This window comes from Pseudochaenichthys georgianus, chromosome 13 (genome assembly GCF_902827115.2).
Source record: "Pseudochaenichthys georgianus chromosome 13, fPseGeo1.2, whole genome shotgun sequence".
NCBI lineage: Eukaryota > Metazoa > Chordata > Actinopteri > Perciformes > Channichthyidae > Pseudochaenichthys > Pseudochaenichthys georgianus.
This window is the reverse complement of record NC_047515.1, coordinates 24003764-24022554: the sequence shown is the minus strand read 5'-3', so window position 1 is coordinate 24022554 and position 18791 is coordinate 24003764. Positions and strand designations below refer to the sequence as shown.

Sequence of the window (18791 nt, the reverse complement as noted above, 5' to 3'; positions counted from 1 at the left end):
CGAACCTGACTCTGCTTTCAAAACTGTATCTACTGACATTCATATTAAAACCCAAAGGAAAAGGAAAAAGAGAGCAATTGTTCAATTTTTTCAAATATCTTTATTTTCTGAATATTGCTGTGATATGTTGCTTTCATATATAAATAAAATGTTAATTTTGGAGAACAAGGAAAAAAGCCAATCACAAAGCTCCGCCTTCTTGGTATACAGGAAATGTCTGGAACTACAAGTGTTCAATAAAACCAAAAGGAAATTACAAAATCTTGGAACAATATAAAAGCAAAGTAAGAAATAAAGTACATTTTATTGATGGCCTCAAGATAACACAGATATAAACTATGACAAAATGTTTGGTAATTGACATTGTAACCAGCCAAGCATTTACCAGTGTGTATAAATATATAAAGCCATATAAATAGTTAACATAGAGATCATATTAGACTGTAATCAGTGAGCCCCTGACCCAAAGCATTAATTATCTCAGATTATGTAAAGCACACAAATAAATGCAATGCTCATCAGAACTACCACATACACAACGTCTTGTTCTCTCTCCGTCCACTCAGGTCCAATATAGGTGAGGAGGACGGTTTTAGAATTTGAGCAGTCAGGCTTTGATTCAGGTATATTTGCATTTAGTTTGCTTGTGATAGCAGACCGTTTTGCTTTGAGTTCAGGGGCTGAGACTGTTCGATTAAGTCAAGTTATATCATTAACAAAACCAAGCCTTTAAAACAAAAAGGTGTGTTGAGTCAATATTTGCTCATTTTTGGGCAGAGCACACCTTCCTGACATACCAACATTTATAAAACAGCAGATAAAGGAGAGCTCAGCACACATCTGCGCTAATTGCTTTTTTTCTCTCTTTAACCAGTAAATAGGGAAACATTACATCTTTGTATAACATTGTGATTGAGTTCATTTGAATTTAAAAATCAGGTCATAATGACTTGACATTTTGAATATACCCTACCAATTAGCATTCCAATTCATAAAAGCAAATATAAAGGGTGATAGAGGCTCTGATACAAAACCGTGGATCAACCATTTACATTAAGGGCATGTGAACAAATGTTGGGATGAGTGGCTTCTCTTTTATCAGATATAAATGTATATCAGGTATAACATTGCATCACAGATGCAGCAGATACACAGATATTCACGGAAACTTAGAGAGGCACCCCACCAATTGTACACATCAAGTTCAGTTTACTCGTCACACAGAGTACTCAGCCTAAATAGTTTTTTTCAATGATTTCTGTGGCTCTTAAGGAGTTCTTTCCAAGGCTTTGTCTGAAATGACCCCCCCATCCCCACTTTTTATTACTGCTTATATAATTAACAATAAGGTGTTGAAATTGTAACGTTTACTTTCTTTGATTCACTGTTGGAACGGTTGAGGGCGTGATATAATAGTGCATATATTTCACACTCCAAATTCAGACACTATCAAACGGCAGAAAGAGTACATGCAATGCAGTTTATAAAAAAAAAGTGATTTGGACACATCGAACTCTGAACATTAACTCAAACTTGCGATGTTGGATTTAAAAAGATGTGGGTATTAGACAGCCAGGGAAGGTCATTAAGACCCTATCGAGTTGCATTTTGGGTTGTGTGGGATCAAGTGTTTTAACTTGAGACTAAAACTCAGGATATCTTGGTCTATGCTGCTTCAATTACAACCACTCTGTCTTTTTTTATGTGACAAACTTCATTTCCGTAATATCTGTTAAAAGACTAGCCCTAAAGTCATGATGGAAGGAAAAGAGTCGAGTGGTATTTAATAGTGAAACGAGCATGCAAATTATACTACCCGACCCATGCATGACCCTATCATGCAAAACACAGAGGTGGCATACACTCAAACAAAAACATTTGACAAAAAAACAGACAGGACAAACAACATTTCACAAGACATTTCACAGGGAGGGTGTGAAAGTAATGTACAGTCGTTTGTCTAATACCATGGGGTAAGGAGGATTTTGGATGTAAAGAAGATAATAAGGCTATGATTTCCAGATGATTTCATTAAGATCTTCACGCTTTCAGTCTTGCTGAGGTTCAGGGTGAACGTGGGGCTCAAGGGGCTCTGGGAGATAAGGAGTTGAGTTTTAAGGAATTATTTCTAATCCACCCAGTCGCAACCTCTTTTTATGTTTTAATTCATGAGTGCCATGGTGCTCTCAGGTTGCCCGCCAAAGATCCCGGAGAAAAACTCCAGCGCAAGCCGCATGTGGATGGGCACAAAGACATATGAGGTGTAGATCACCATGGTAATGACGGAGAAGAGGATGGAGTTAAAGATGGACTTTTCCCAGGGCTCCAGGACATAGATGCCGGTGATGAGCAGGTACTGGTAGTACAGCCAGGCCAGGTACTCCCTTAAGTTCTTGAAGTTCATCTTGCAAGATGGACGGAAGAGAAATGGAGTAGGAATGTTGTGAGATTCAGGCCGTAAGAAAGAGATGTGAAGAAGGATAAAAACACAGTGGTGAAGCTGAGGGAGAAGATTTGGAGGAGAGTGAATACAAGTATAGTCACCTTTTACGCCCTAAAAAAGTAAAAGCACATATATATATATAGTATGAGTCATAGTATCACAAAAACCTAGTATATTATGACATTCAATAGTCATAGTATGGTATGTCAACAAAAATGTCATAGTGAAGTATATCATACATAGAATAATTTGTAATAAAAACGGTTATACAAAAATAAATAATGTAATTGTCTTAAAAGAAATAGCACACGAATAAACTTTTAATAATACACTTTTCTGTATACATATGAGGGTATACTATGTCATAAAATGTTAATTATGCCATAAAATATGCCATACAAAAGTTAAAATAAAGCAATAGTATTATTTAAAAGAAAAAGTTAAATATAACGTAATGTTCCCATATCAATGTTTTCTTGGCACACATAAGCATACAGGTGTTACCACACACCTGGGGACCTTGCAAATGAGTGGATGCTATCCGAGGAGAAGCAACACTTCTCCATCACCCACAACAATTAAATGCACAGGCGAAAACAGGAAGAAGAAAAAAAACACTCACTTGTTGTGATTTAAATTAGTGTACAAATTAATCCTTTTCCATGTTCTGAATCTGTTCAGGACTATTTGTTTAATTGAAGGTTAAGGTAGCGGGACCAACAGGTGTGCAGTGCAGGTGTATTTACCTCAAATAAACCAATATGCCCTTTTGCCAACCAAATGATCTTCCTTAACATAAATATTAGAATAAAAACAAGTTTGATGATAATTTAAACTGAGTAATGACCTGCCTTTATTAAGATATATAAGGTAATTTTACACAATGACACAGACATTCCTTTACTATTCCTCATATGATTTATTGTTATAATATTAAAGGGGATGTATCAGCTCTTGAGTGTGTAGTTTGTATTGTGTATAACTGAATCCATATTGACTCACCTTAGCAGGCGACGTGAGACTCCCTACTGTCAGAGACAATTACAGGAAGAGCTGCAGCCCGATTCCCTCCGCTGCTCTGTGTAAACTGAAAGCCGTCTCAACAGTTCCCCTCTGGCCTATATGTAGCAGGTCATACAGACTGTGAGAATAACACCACACCCACTGCCTTTGCTTACACTCACCTGGACTCACCTGGTCCACACACCATGCAGGTGGAGTGACCGAGGACTAAAGCATTGTCTGTCTGTCTGTCTGTCTGTCTGTCTGTCTGTCTGTCTGTCTGTCTGTCTGTCTGTCTGTCTGTCTGTCTGTCTGTCTGTCTGTCTGTCTGTCTGTCTGTCTGTCTGTCTGTCTGTCTGTCTGTCTGTGTGTGTGTGTGTGTGTGTGTGTGTGTGTGTGTGTGTGTGTGTGTGTGTGTGTGTGTGTGAACGCGGCCAAAGGAAACCAGCTTCAGAGGCACAAGGAGGAGTGGCTGTTTTAGATGCAGCTCTAATTCAGCAGTGAAAAATCGTTTGTAATGCATCTTTAACTTTCTGCAGACCGTGTCACATCCTTGTGTTTCGCCATGCTGCTGCCTGCAGGGTGGAAACAGACCAGACATCACACTGGCATCCACTTATCCTGCAGCCCAGAGATGTTTTAGTTTACAATAGGTTTTAGAGACACCACATTTTGATTGAATATGGAATTGTGCACACAAAGTTAAAATGCTGTTGGTATCATTATGTATGACAGTGATGAATGATAATGCTATATTCAAAACAGCTCAGGAGCAGAGAAGTGACTGAGGTGTGCATCTGACCAGTTAGTCAATCCATTAACAGATGATAAGGCTACACACAAACCACTGATTTGACTAACTCACAGCAGCTGTACAGCTTGAAGATCATCAGAAGTCAATGCACAGTTGGATTCAAGAAAATAGTGTCAATCAAATATTAACCTTTACTCTATTCTTTTAAAATGTCCCACCCAAAGAAGTGTTGGGAAAAACTGACCCATTCAATAAGGCAAACCAACAATGAAAAGACCCCTGAAAAAGAAATGCAAGTATGAGCTGAAAATGTGTCCTTGTGTTTTGGGACCATCAGAGACAAAGTTGGTAACTCTTATCATCTGCTCAAGGTTTGCTGAACTGGCTAGTTCTTGCACTTGACAGCACTATGTATTATTGATGTGTAAACACAGGAAGTGCTGCTGAGAATTACACATGGACGCACTCTGCATTTTTGTCAGTCTTTAGAGGAAGACTGGATAAAAAAAGCCAGACACATTTGAAAGGAAAAATGTTCCCCTCGCAGACACCTGAATGTGTTTGAATGAGCCATCCTGTCCTGCTCCGCTATATGTAGGCTACTTTGGAAATGTGTATGCAAATCCGACAAGGTCTCCTCAGGTCCTGGTAGCTGAGGTAGTATTGGGAATCAAAGCTCCAATCATAAGCATTACGGTGGCAATATGGTGAGAAAATTATGTCAACAGAGGGGTGATCTGAAAACATGAGAACCCCTATGTTCTTGTTACCCTAACCCACGCACACATACCCAGAGGGGATTCAACTAATTCATTTTCCCAAGTAGATCTGATTACTGTGAACAACCAGCTCAGGTTTGTAAAAAACAAAACCGTGCCACTTTCTACCTCTTTAATTTAGAACGTGAGACATGTCACACAGACTAACAGCTTACTCTCTCTGGAACACACATTCCTCTGGTGTCTTTAGTTACACACGGCCTCATATCTGTATTTGTAGGCACCGCCATGCAAATGCACTAAGAAAATGTGTATGGACCCTCAAAATCAATTCTCTAGTCACTTCATGAGCTTGAAATATTAAGGGTCACGATGTCATAACTACTACCAGAGCAAATAAAACATTCAAAAACATTTCTGCTATAGTAACTATCATGAATAAACAACTTTGTCCACATTCAAAAGCCCCTTTTCATAATTGTAATGTGAGGTCATTTGTCTTTGGAAGGATATTCATGTCCAAATCTAAATCTGTAATTTTGAAAATTATGAATCTTCTACTTGACTTTGCATATCAGTGTTTGGGACTTTTTGGAGTTGGGAACTACTTTCACATGAGCTCTTAGGCTGCAACAAGTTGCACATCATGTCAGATTATTTGAGGACATCATTGTTGCTCAGAGCAGCCTCGACTCTAATTTGTTTCTCTCGCATCAGCCAACATCAGAGACCGCACAAACAGCACTGAACAGATGGTGCAGCTGGGTAAGTATTTGAATAATGCCCATCGTAGCCAAATGCCGCTATTAAAACCCCGGCCTGGCTTACTACAAGTGTGGCTATTTGAATGCATTACCTCTCTTTTGTTAGAGTTCCCTCTGGTGGATATGTAGAGCAGAGAACTTGATACATACCAGTCTACACAGGTATAAATAATGAAGGGTATTCATGTGACAAAAAAAGTATAATCACAGTATGCAGTGATTTTTAAATGTGTGCTTTTGGATGCACAAAGGAGGAGATGTTCACAGCTGGTAACGTGTTTTTCCATCTGACTAAACACAGGACCCAGCTAATGTCTATTAAATCCCCAACCGGAAAAAAAAAATCGATGAAAAGTCAGCATTAGCACAAATGTTTATTTTGATATAGTGAACTACAAGCACGCCATTTCCATATCACTTCAAAATATTTCATGACAAATGAAGAAAGAGTACTCCAGAAATATGTTTGTTACCACGGTAGTTGGCGCCATTATAACCCACATATATGGGATTTAACTGTTGTATTAAATCAGTCTGATGAGCTGTTCATTTTTCTGTGACACATTTGTTGTCGATGTTTCAATTAAATCTGCTGTTATTCCAGCTCTGTGTGTGTGACTGTATTATCAGCGGTCCTGTGAGTGACAGAGTAGGACGGCTACTCCGTCATCATTTCGGCACCATCCTCCCCTGTTGCATCTGTCAGGCTGAGCTCCTCCAGCATCTCCGCCAGCGAAACACGAGGTGCTCCTTCCTCGTCAGTGTCGCTCTCCACTGCGATCTTGGATGCATCTGAAATTCAAAATCAACCTCTTTTGATTAACTATCCAACACATCAATAAACTTATGACATTACGTCTATTGGGAGCTTAAGCAGCACCGATAGCAAATGAGCTAAACTATTTAAGCTGCAAAATAGGAAACAACAGAATTGCTCAAGTGTCGAGAGATCGTCGGTGTTTGGCTCCTCACCTCTGTAGATGTTAATGTTCTTCCTCAGAGCCTCATCCTCCTCCAGGTCCTCCAGGAAGTCCTCGTATTGTCTGAGGACAGAAAAGCAAGTTAGAGGCAAATCAATGTGGTAAGACATTACAGAGAAAAACATATTTACACAATCCTTGGAATTCTTGTCACAGTGTCAAACTATTAAAGGTCACCTATCATGCTATTTTTAGGCAACCGTATAGGTCTCAGATATGAAAATATATAAAAAACATGTCTATGAAGTTTTTTTGAAGAAAAAAAAAAAGAGGCGGAGCTTATGCCTGCTCATGCGGAGATTCTACCAGCAGATTGTCAGCTAAACACTGCCGTGACAAAACGCCATATCATTGATTATTTCTGAAACAGGATGGAGCTCAAAGGCTTTCTCTCTTGCCATACCAGACCGCACCACAAGGTGAGTACCTTTTTATATCCTGCTTCTTTACACACATGCTCTCCAGTACAGGTTAGCTCTGAGTGTTAGCGATGCTTGCTAATGTAAACAAAGACCATATTACATCCAAAACAGTCGGGCATTGTTTTTGATAGCAACGTTTCTGATAGGGTGTAAAGCCAGCCCACATTACCGATATTACGTCAGATCGGACGCAAATCTGGATCAGCTCGTTGTACCCCCGTTTTTAGAGATTTGGGTACGGAGGAAAAGAGAGGGTTTTATTTTTCTGACGCTGCGTGAGTTCCCCGACACACTGGGGACACATTTATGTATAAAAGACATCAAAAAGTCCATTTTGCATGATAGGTCCCCTTTAAATAACCAAAACAAGGCCAGACCTCAAGTGTTACCCCTTATTTTCTGTGCGTTGGACGTTTGTGCTGAAAACAAACTTTTCTCATAGCCTCAAAATGTTCTTGATGATATAAAATGGGTATTTAGGTAGGTATTCTCTCAGGACCCTTAATGTATGTACGTCATTTAATGTAAGGGTATTTAAAAAAGCACATATCCAAGAACACACTTTCAATTATACATTTGGGGATAATCTACATTTATGTTAACATATGAAAAATATCTAAACCAACATGAATTGATCCTAAGAACAGTATAGTATGTGTACCAAGAGAATGATATAGCTTATTCATTTGTGCCAGAGCTCTATTGTTGTTGCATTGAATCAATCCAACAGACATTGTTTTGCTGCTCTCAATAAAATAATTCAGAAACCCACCTCTCATCATTTGGGGCCATGCCTTCACGGTCTCTATCCATCTCATGCAGTTTCCAGTTCCTGCGCTTCGACCTCCTGTTGCGGTCGTAGCACTTCTTGATCAGCACCTTAGAGGGTCCACATTCAGGTTGTGAAATGAAAACCCCTCAACCAATGCAATGTGGTGTTTTCCAAATAATTTGATTGTATCTACTGACAGTATTTTGTATATAAAAAGCTTTTATTCACGGAGGAGTCTTACCACATCAGGAATGGTGTGAGGCTTCATCTTATTCAGGTGTTCATCATTGATGTTGGAATTGACAAAGTCATATCTGTGTGAAAAGTATATGAGCCATCAGTCTTCACTGCATCTCGACTCACATCTCAACCTCCCATCAGTTCCTGGTACTCACCCCTGCACCAGGTCTCCGATGTTCAGCAGGTGGCCCAGGTATGTGCGGCAGTGATACTGCTGACCGTCCATCTCTGCTGTTTTCTGGACCCACAGCTCAGCCAGCAGGTGCTGTAACAGGCACACACACACAAATACACACAGGGGAATATAAAATAGTGTCAAGCCATTAAAACTAAATTATTATTTTCTCCAATTAGTTCAGAAGGAAGCATCAATAATGATTCAGAGAGAGGAAGGAAAGCCACAAACATCCTCCCCTGACTGCGAAACAAACACTCCTGTGAGTTTGGCTTGAATCCCACATGTGGGGACAATGCTTCGCTATCGATATTTAAAAAGAAAAAGCAACTTCCTCCCATAATGCAATCTGTTCTCCAAGAATACACACACAGACACACCCTCACCTTATTGGACCTTATGCCGGCTCCAGCTCCCAGCTTCTGGTTCCTGAGGACGTCAATGTCCATGACGATGAACTCCTCCAATTGCCGTGGGCTACAGAGACTGCTGAAGGGGTTACGCCAGAAGGTGCCCCCATCCACCTCAGCAACTAGGGAGTTAGAGATTATGTCAATCAATCAATCAATGTTTATTTATATAGCCCAATATCACAAATGTTACATTTGTCTCAGTGGTCTTCACAGTGTGTACAGAATATCAGTATGACAATACGACACCCTCTGTCCTTAGAGCCTCACATCGTACAAGGAAAAACTTCCTTGTACGATTCCTTGTACGATGAATTATGTGTTTATTTATTACTGATAATTCTATAGTCTTTTAAACAAAAAGCCAAAAATGGAGGCACAAATTATAAAGTTCCTTTCATTTTTACTAGACAGTTAAAGAACTTGGAAAAAAGAGTTAACGTTACGTCACAGATAGGTAGGCATGATTGTTTTTACAACAATTTTAAACGTCCTTTTTATCAAAAATCCACATGGGTTCTAAAAGAAACATGAATCAGATGTACTGATGCGTTTTTCTATCTGTACATATTTCAAACAAAACAGACAAAGGGACGTCTTTCTGTCTGTATTTTAAGTAAAATTAAGCAGAAAAACAGCAAGACAAATATTTGTAATACTCAGTTGAATTGCCTGCTGCAGCCAAAATCTGCTGAACAGAGCTCTGCCTGGAGGCAGTTCCAGCTTTTCAGCCTGATCAAAAACTATTTGCAACAAAAATAGCCTGCTCTTTGAAGAATAATTAAAGACGTGTGTGCTGCTGACAAAATGTCAGAATTCTATTGAGGAGCTTCACAGCCTCTCGCATCACGATTATAGTAGATGTCAAAGAAACACATTGTGTAAATGTTTCTGTCTCTCTGTTTGTGTTTTGCATTCTTGTATTGATTATGATTCCCTCCATATAAGTTGATTTGGTTGAGTCTCGTTCTGTGTCGTGACTGAACACAGAGGGAAGCTGTTGAGTAAGACGGATGTGTCGAACATGTGGTCAGCAGACCGGGGGTCAGCTTAGTGCAGCTCTGAGGGTTTCACTCAAGTTATGACTCAGTTATGTCACCATGGTAACATACAGGAAATTATGTGTCTTGTAAATCACTCAAAGCCACAAATACATGAATACGCAGGACTTGTGGCAGTGATGAAAAATGTGTGAATTTTAACAGAAAACACAACTACAATATGTTTTGAAATAAAAAAAGTTACATCTTCAAATTAAGCACTTTTCTCTGACTAACAGAAGATGATAACAAAATCACACGTACTGACGATAACCATCTACACCAGACTGCAGATATATTTGACAAGCTGTGTTTTGGCGAAGTTGGACTGGGTGTCAGTGTGACCTGAACTGTGACAGTAGGATTACTCACTCTGCAGGGTGTTGGGGTCGATCAGGTGGATGGTGCTGGTGACACGGACGCACACACACACTTGACCCATGTTGCCCAAGCTCTGCGCCAGCTTTGGTGAAAGACATATTACGTTGTCCTGGAAAGCAGAAAAGAAACAGACAGCCTGGGGTCAAAAACCGAGAGCTCTAGAAGTGCCCAAAAAACGGACATAAAAAAGTATTTCTAAGAACTGGAAGCTAGACTTAGTTTAAACACAATAATCCAATTCACCTGGGGGTATCTAGAACTATTTAGATTCCTGTTTTCCTTTATTGAAATAACCCTTTATCAGCCCAGTAGCCCCGTCATTTAAACATATTATGGAGTACACCCAAATGTATTTATAGTAGAGCCGGGACTCGATTAAAAAAATGAATCTAATTAATTAGAGGCTTTGTAATTAATCGCATTTTTAATCAAATATACATATTTGACCTGAGAACAGTGAGAAGCAATTTTCACATGGATTTTACTCCAAGTGGTCTACAGTCGAGTGCAATCCAGTGAGCCAGGGAGTTGGTTATTTTCTCAGACGTGGACTTACTTAGTGTGGGTTGGGTCAGGGTGTGGTTCCTTGCACTCGGAGTCGGGCTAACGTCCACGCTAGCTGCTACATGCTTTGCATTTAGGTGATACTTTAGGCTTGATGTGCTGCGGTGATATGCAAATTCTTTTTTGCCTAATTTGCACACAACCGTGCTCTTATCGACGCTTCCATCCGTCCGTTTTTTTAAAACAAAATGTCCCATCCACGGGGCCGACCAAAGCGGTCTCATCAGCTTGTTCGTTCATGTTTGACTATTGTTCCCCGTGGTTTGTTGTTGTTTGAAGTCCCATGCTGAAGTCATGAACGTTAGTTGGTGCTCCAGTATAATCGGTACGCCTGAAACTCATCCAGTGAGAAACGTTCCCCTGTGCAAAAATAAGTGCATTTAAAGTGCGATTAAAATGCGTTAATTTTTTTAACGCGTTAATTTTTGTGTAATTAATTAATCTTAATTAACGCGTTAAAGTCCCGGCCCTAATTTATAGCTAATATAAACACATACCTAAAGCTTCATGTCAAATGGGAATTAGCAGCTATAGAAAGTGATGATTACACACCTGCCAAGATGATATCCCTACCTTAGTTTTACTGTGAAGGTATATTAAGTTTCAGGAACAAAAACAATATGAAGGATCCTTGGATGTTCGGCACATCAACAGATCAAATGAATAGCTTTCTAACAACATTTCTACTAAAATAACAAACTGATCGGCTGGGACTTGACTGAAGTGCTGAACAGATCTCAACTCCAACAGGGGATCAGTTGAGCGAAACAACATTTGACTTAAATGAAATCCGTAGTGTTTTTTCACATTCATACCTTGCAGACAGGTACAATCTCCATGGAGTAGGTGCTCTTGTAGTTGAACGTGTTTGAGTGGATATCGTGAGAGATGAGGCGTTGGGATGTCTTTGACCTTTAAGATAGAAAATAATGTTTTTTTTGTCAGAGGCCCAGCACAGTTCCCATTGTTCCAACTGGAATACTCATCGCAGTAGGGCCTGAACAAATCACGAGGTTCCAGACACATGAAAACGTGCAGTCAGACTCATCTAAACTTTTGAAAGTCATGACAACATCTAGGTAATGACGATGTGATTTTTGGCATATAGAAAACACAAGTTAACACTAAGCTAACATTTTTTTTGTATTACTCAAAATCAGTCTGAATGCTTTAATGGTTAGCATTTCCAAAGAAGAGGAAGGTTGTTCTAATACTGACACTTATGACGAAGATGATTTCATAAGCACAGACTGAGACGATGCTTACCTGCAGGGCACAGTGCACTGGAGGAAGTCCGTCATCTTCTGAGCGTGCTGCCTGGTGCTATAGTAGAAATCTATCCCATCTGAGAGGAGAAAATACCATCAAACACCTCAACCAATAAATCCAGAACTGGCCCCCTTCACTAGTCATTCCCCATGCAGAACACACATGCAGCAAAAACACAAGAGAGCTGATAAGCTGGAGAGAAAATATGGCAGCCACATGTTGTAACTTCAATAAAGCCTTTTAAGTCCTGCCGAGATATGGAGAGAATTTAAATTACACCACCAGCCAAAACTCCACTTCACAGTCCAAGAGCAGAGAGAGAAAGCTGCTGCTGAGCTGTCACTCAGGGCACAGCATGAGCGCCTGAGTGTGTGGAGGTCTTTGTGTGTGTGACGTAGCAGTAAGCCGCTCTAAATAGGTTACGAATCCAGCCTGAATGGCAGGAATTCTGGATATGGCATGCCTGGTCTGATTACAGCGCACTGATTAGATGCACAACGCGTGCCCTCCTCTGAGGCCCACACGGGGACAGCTGTACGGGCTGATTGGCGCCAGTGATATGCATGCATGGCTTGCTGTCTGGTACGAGGTCATTAACACTAGACACATCATTAAGTTCTGCTTAGCTTTAATACACATCAGTTACACTGATGATGAATGAGACAAGTTTCCCTCCTTCACATTGTCATACCATAGGAAGCCGTAAATACAGCTCCTCCCTTTTAGGATACATCAATTAACAAACAAGCAACAATGAACTACGTATAATCAAATGTCATTGACCTACCATTCATTTCTTTGATGTTGAGGGCATTCTGGTGGAGTTTGTGCTTGAGGATCAGCTGCTCCAGATAGTAGAACGTCTTTTTATGAGTGGTCTGTAAAAATAAGAATTCTTTTTCTTCAGCATCATTATTTCAATTCCTTCCAACCCCATACCTGGGATGTCGCAGCTCTGCAGCTAAGCTTCGTTTACCCCAAAACATCAGTGATAAGGATACATTCCTGCCCTCAAAGTTTTTTTACAATTAACAGACACAGCTTCAGCACAAAATAACAGGATTGTTAAAAGAAAGAGTATACTCGAAACACTAAAACAAAAAATTGAGGGGAAATACAGAATGACAATTAAAGAGTGCAAAGGTAAACCTGCAAATGGCCAACTTTCTGGGGAATGCCAGTGTAAACAGACTTTGTTTTTTTCCCAGCAGCTTTTGAAGCCCTTTTACAAACCTGGACAACCACATTCAGACAATATACGTTGCCAAAAAAATCTATGCTTATTTTTTGGTTAATTTTAAACGGGCACACTGTTCTATAATATATTTCTCCATATATAGCATAATGCTAATTTTCCTCTGTTGTCCTTAAGCATGTATAATGTTTTTGAATAATCAATACACTTTTCATTAAACTGTGCATGTAGCAATGCATGCACACTGTATTTAAAACATTGTCAAAAGATTTAAAATGTGAGAAGAGTTCAGGTACAACAAAAGAACAAAATATGTATATGATAGGTCATGGAACAACAGAGCCGTACCTTCTGTCTGACTTGAACCACGGCCTTCCAGAAGTCCTTGGCTTCCACACGATGGCAGTCGTCACACATCTGGTACTGGATGACAAACTCCACCACAAACACCTGCTGTAGGATCGCACCGTTCATCACCTGAAGAGGCAAAGACAGGAAGAGTTAGAAAATATGCTCCCACTACATGGCAAATAGTGATAAAAACTCTAAGTTATTAACTTCTGGGGGAAAAAACAACACGTTGCCATTTCTCAGTCATTTTGATACATCTGACCAGTGGGATCTAGAGACAGTTTTATACAGACCCTCGAACAGAGCAAACAAAAGAGTTAGTCCTGAGAACAGAGGACTCAGGTTCTCACTAAAGGTCAATGAGATGAGATGACAGCCACTGGCAAAAAAACACTCCTCTCAAACACACATAACTCATTAAAAAACAGACCACTTCATTTTAAAAAGGTGTTATCTCACTGGATAGTAAACCAGATGACCTTTAGATGTAACACGTGTTGCCCCTCTCGGGTCCGTTTTAATCCATTAGTCTGAATGTCAGTCTCCCACAGTCATCACTTCCACTCTGTTCTCTTACCTCTTTCTGGATAGTCACTTTCATCTTAATCCTTTTGGAATGTGGCTCTGTCCACAGAAAGCCAGCATCAATAAGACGCACCTGTGAGAAGAGATATGTTGTTTAAAAATAGCACGAGCCCCAAAAGGAAAATGTACAGATACTTTAGTGAACATGGTGCACGAGATACTGTACATGTTCTGAAAACAATATTTTGACAATATTATCCATGACAAAAGAGACTACAATGTTAACTGTTTTCAAGGCCATACATTCTTATATTGTGTTAGGCAGCATCATAGGAGAGGCACTGATGACATTTAGGCAACGTTTTATTTATTTATTTTTAACAATAAAATAAGTATGCTCATTGCTCAGTAGCCAAATAGAACTGAGAGCATTACAATTAAAACGACAATTGAATGACAAAGGAAAGGACAACCTCAAACTTATACCAAGACTATTCATGCAACCTTTTGTCTCTTTAATTTAAGTGCAAATATACTATTGTCGATTGTGAAGCACACTTACTGTTAGAGATGTCCCGATCCGATCACGTAATCGGGGATCGGAGCCGATCACGTGATTTTCAAAAGGTCGGAATCGGGAGGAAAAAATCGGGGACCGGGATTTTTTTTAATGTTACAAAACAAAAATGACCATGTTCACGTCTTAAAGTCATCCTGAGGACTTAGTTTTGGTTTAAAATTACACAACATCATGTATGTGTTGCTTTCTTTGGGCTTGTTTTCAGACCTGGTTGCTTATTTCTCTGAAATCTGGCAACACAGTGGGCGCAGTGTCTAATAGTAGCAGTAAGCTAACGAGAGGCTACGTTCAGCTGGTGACTCGGGACAGAGAAAATGTCAGGAGTTTGGAAGTATTCTAAAATTGAAAGTGAAGGCAGTGTAACAGCCAGATGCAATGTAAAGAACAGAGCTACGTTCAACACGACCAATCTAATACGCCACCTGAGAAACAAACACCAACAACAACACGACGAGTACACAGCGGCCACTCAGGTAACGGCACTGAAACAACCAACACTTTCAGAGACTTGAAAAGGCCAAAAAAATAACAGCCAAGATAGCTGAATTCATCGCGTTGGATGACCAGCCGTTATCTGTTACCTTTTATTTCTCTTAATGCATTGCATAAAGATCGGATCGGGAAAAATCGGTATCGGCAGATTGTCAAAATCAAATGATCGGAAGCAAAAAAAGGTGATCGGGACATCCCTACTTACTTTGGTCATAGAGCTCTTGATTTTCTTCAGGCAAAGAGAGAGCAACTCCCTGGACTCGAGGGCACACGACATCCAGGTGGCAGGAGGCTGCAAGTACCTGCATGATAGAGGAAGATGAGTGTTTAAGCCTCAACCTTCTCAAAAACAATTGTACCCGTATATATATTTTTCTTCTAGAGAGAAGCATTGATGTTATCTGTGTATCATGTAGTTAAATGTCTGTTTATTTGTGGTTTGAAGAAAAAAGAAGAGAGGATTAAACAAACCTTTCACACTGCTTGCAGAAGTTCACAGTGACTTGCTTGGGAATCCCCTCTGAGATGTCCACCTGAGTGCGCAGGCAGGCCACACACATGTTGGCTGGGTTGGGAGGGATGGGGACGCCACAGGTACAGCACAGGCTGGGGGGGAAAGGCAACGTTGGTAAAACGTAATGAAATAAACAAATGACATGGCATTTTACACCTCTAGGAAAATCCGTTTTTATTGTCTCCCAGAAATGTTGACATTCCTGCTGATTGTGCTACATTTCTCCTGATGCAGAAAGTTTGTACAGGAATTCACTACTGTTTGGTGTTGAAAAAAACCCCAAAATGAAGATGGCGACATTCAAACTCACTCAGGTTGACTCTTTAAATTATTATTGTCAACTGAAATAGTCTGCCAATAAAACAATGTGAAAACGAATTTTCCTGACCAAAATAATTGCCATTCACAATATTATCCTGATTAACATAAAATATGACTAAAGCTCTTAATATGGCAATGAAACACACTGCAAACAATTTACCTAAAATTAAGTAAAGAATGAGACATCCATTTTTAGTGAACATCCTTTTTAATACAAAATAAACAATGTAACTAGCTAAAATAACGTTAACATGAATCAGCTGCATAAATACAAGATAAATAACTTGCAAATACTAACATTGTGTGCGTCTGATCTGTCTTGCTTTATAATTCCTGTAAGTATTTAAATCAGGCTCTACCATCTTAGTGAGCTGACAGCTCTTTCAGTAACATATGTAAAGATAATTAGACAATTATCCCAAAAATGGAAATTCACCGCCATCAACTTATTGTAAATGTATACATTCGTGATGTCAGTCTTAGTAAGCACCAAAAACAACATCTGTCAATAAGGCAAAGATGTGATGCACTTGGTTTACACATTGTGATTAGAAGACATAATGACTATTTATATTTATTCACTTACATATTTGCCTGGCTGATTGTGGCAGGGGCTTGAACGTACTCCATTCTTGTCAACTTCACAGATCAGTGTACTTCAGTGGATCTTTATGATGTCTGAGGACAGAAACAGGAAAGACTATAATGGCACAGCTTTAACAGTAACACATCTGGAGAATAGCCAACAGTAGCAAGTAGCGAGCAGTGTGTACCAACTACTTAAATTATTCATTACAGCAGGTACATAATACTATTAGTTTGTTGTAAACACTTGTAAAAACATAGACAGCGACATTAGATCATTAAAGAGATGCTGGGCCTGCTCTGAAGCTAAAGCTGCTAGCTGATGCTACACATCCAGTATCACACGGTTAGCATTCGGGGCTAATTTGCCAGTTTTTACGAGTAATTCTAAAAGATATTCGTGAATAACAAGCACAACATGTCAAACAAACGTATTCGATAACTACAACAACTGCAAGCCTGGGATGACAACACTTACTGAAGTGTTTTTGATGGTATATCCACAACACAGCGTGAAGTGAAGTCGTCCACGTTTTCCTTACCGAGGACCGAGAGGCTTGGTGACGTCACGCAGTACGAGAGGACCCCGGGCTGTCTTTGTTTGCCTAAACACATTTCCTTAAAAAAAACATTAAATGATGGCATTAATTATTCCAGCCAACAACAGTGAGGGCCCACATACAATTATTCAATATCAGAAAAAATAAATAAATAAAAATAAAGACAATTAAGAAAACGGAAGGAAAAAGGGAGAGCAAATTATTTTTGAATGTTTCGAGAAATGCATACCATATTAGGCTATATAAACATTACGAGGACAGACAAAAGATTGGTGTAACATTTCATTTAGCTTAATAATAATAATAACTTGGATTTATATAGCGCCTTTCATGAGACCCAAGGTCGCTTAGTTTGAAAGCTCACCACCTGGACCTTTTTGCAAATCGTTTCAGCAACAATATCATTGTAATGTGAGTTGAGCATCTATTTGACTTAATGCATCATATTGGATTTAATAAAGTTACTGTTTCATCATCTACTTCTCAATTCAAATCACAGATCTGTTAATCTAACAATTCTAATGAATGATTAAAGTACTTGGGGTTTATGGTGCAAACATGTGCTGCTGGCTCCTAACCCATGAGTCCTGAACACTCTCTGATAAACAGATGGAGCACTATGCTTGTGGTAGAAATCACATGTCATGAGATGAGGTTTGCAGTGTGATGTGTTGGTTATATAGAACATAGTTTTAAAATGTATCATTTAAATTCAAAACCAGATGAAATAATGAAGATTTGAAGTCTTTAACGGACACTTATGCAAACAGCATCTTAAGATCAGCTTTTAAAGCACCATCTTAAAAAGGACGTTGATTTGTCAATAATATTATGAAAAAACATAAAGGCACCAAGCGTGAATGTCCGGGGATCCAGTGAAGTCACACTTTTAATAATTTAGCACTCAAAGGGATTATTTATTTGACAATGCCAATTATTCAAGGACATTTGCAAAATTGGGCCTTTGCTTTTTAGAAAGAATCCCTTCACTAGTGCGCACCTGTGGTAACCCAGCTCTCTGGATGTCTTCAAGTGCTGTCGGAAATATCTAAACTAAAACGAGCGTACTTTAATGCTCATGTATTCAGTGCATGAAATAAAGGAAACGTGGGAATACTTACAGCTACACCAGCAGGATCATGTGACTGTTAATCTACAATATGCATGAAAGATGTGTCTTAAATGTATGGTTAAAGTATTATTGTCTGTTTTTAACAATTAGATAGGCCTACCTCTTGACTTTATGTATGGCATTATCAAAGATTACCCAGCAGAAGAGACATTACAGTTAGTTCCATCTCTAACAATTGCATATATCATGTGGCTTTTATCCTGGATAAAGTGTTTAAGTCATGGATGTTTAAAGTTTAACTTCTTCATATTTGACTAGTATTAAAGTTCACTTTTCATTCAGGAAATATGACGCTGCGCTGTCAGTGCGCTTCTCCATGTTTGTGATTGGTCGAATGCTCCAAATACCACCCCTTTCATGTGAACGCGCACCTAACTAGATAGGAAACGGCTGTCTTGAGCGATCCACTGGATAACCATCAATCTGGTGCACTTTGAGAGCAACATTAAGAGATCTATGGATCTATGTGCTCTTTGCTTGATTATGCCTTCCCAGTCCCTTATCACGTAGCAGCCTATAAGAGCATGGCGCCAGGTGTTGTAGCCAGTTATGGTGAAGGCATCTGACTTACTTGAACCGAAATGTCTACATGCATAGCAGA

The 18791-nt window shown here is 39.4% G+C and overlaps 2 protein-coding genes across 2 annotated transcripts; both read right to left on the bottom strand.

Moving 5' to 3' along the window:
• Positions 1–2161: 2161 nt before the first annotated feature.
• Positions 2162–2404, bottom strand: sptssb (serine palmitoyltransferase, small subunit B). Its single transcript, XM_034096721.1, has one exon. The coding sequence runs from the start codon at positions 2402–2404 to the stop codon at positions 2162–2164; it is 243 nt and encodes an 80-aa protein (XP_033952612.1).
• A 3639-nt stretch (positions 2405–6043) lies between these two features.
• nmd3 (NMD3 ribosome export adaptor) lies at positions 6044–17085 on the bottom strand. The gene is made up of 16 exons (XM_034098078.2): positions 16977–17085; positions 16500–16591; positions 15550–15684; positions 15284–15380; positions 14059–14139; positions 13479–13607; positions 12723–12813; positions 11933–12011; positions 11482–11578; positions 10094–10211; positions 8658–8803; positions 8252–8361; positions 8098–8170; positions 7857–7963; positions 6655–6725; positions 6044–6474 (listed from the first exon to the last, which is right to left on the bottom strand). Exons 2-16 carry the CDS (start codon positions 16541–16543, stop codon positions 6341–6343), a joined length of 1512 nt encoding a protein of 503 aa, XP_033953969.1. The 5' UTR covers positions 16544–16591; positions 16977–17085; the 3' UTR covers positions 6044–6340.
• Positions 17086–18791: the final 1706 nt, after the last annotated feature.

Bases quoted from the DNA above. Each gene is read 5' to 3' on its own strand.
- sptssb (XM_034096721.1), bottom strand. From the start codon at position 2,404: ATGAACTTCAAGAACTTAAGGGAGTACCTGGCCTGGCTGTACTACCAG.
- nmd3 (XM_034098078.2), bottom strand. From the start codon at position 16,543: ATGGAGTACGTTCAAGCCCCTGCCACAATCAGCCAGGCAAATAT. The intron at 13,608-14,058 runs GTAAGAGAACAG...TTGCCTCTTCAG, and splicing joins AAGTGACTATCCAGAAAGAG to GTGATGAACGGTGCGATCCT. The intron at 8,362-8,657 runs GTGAGGGTGTGT...TGCCTGTTACAG, and splicing joins CCGGCATAAGGTCCAATAAG to CACCTGCTGGCTGAGCTGTG.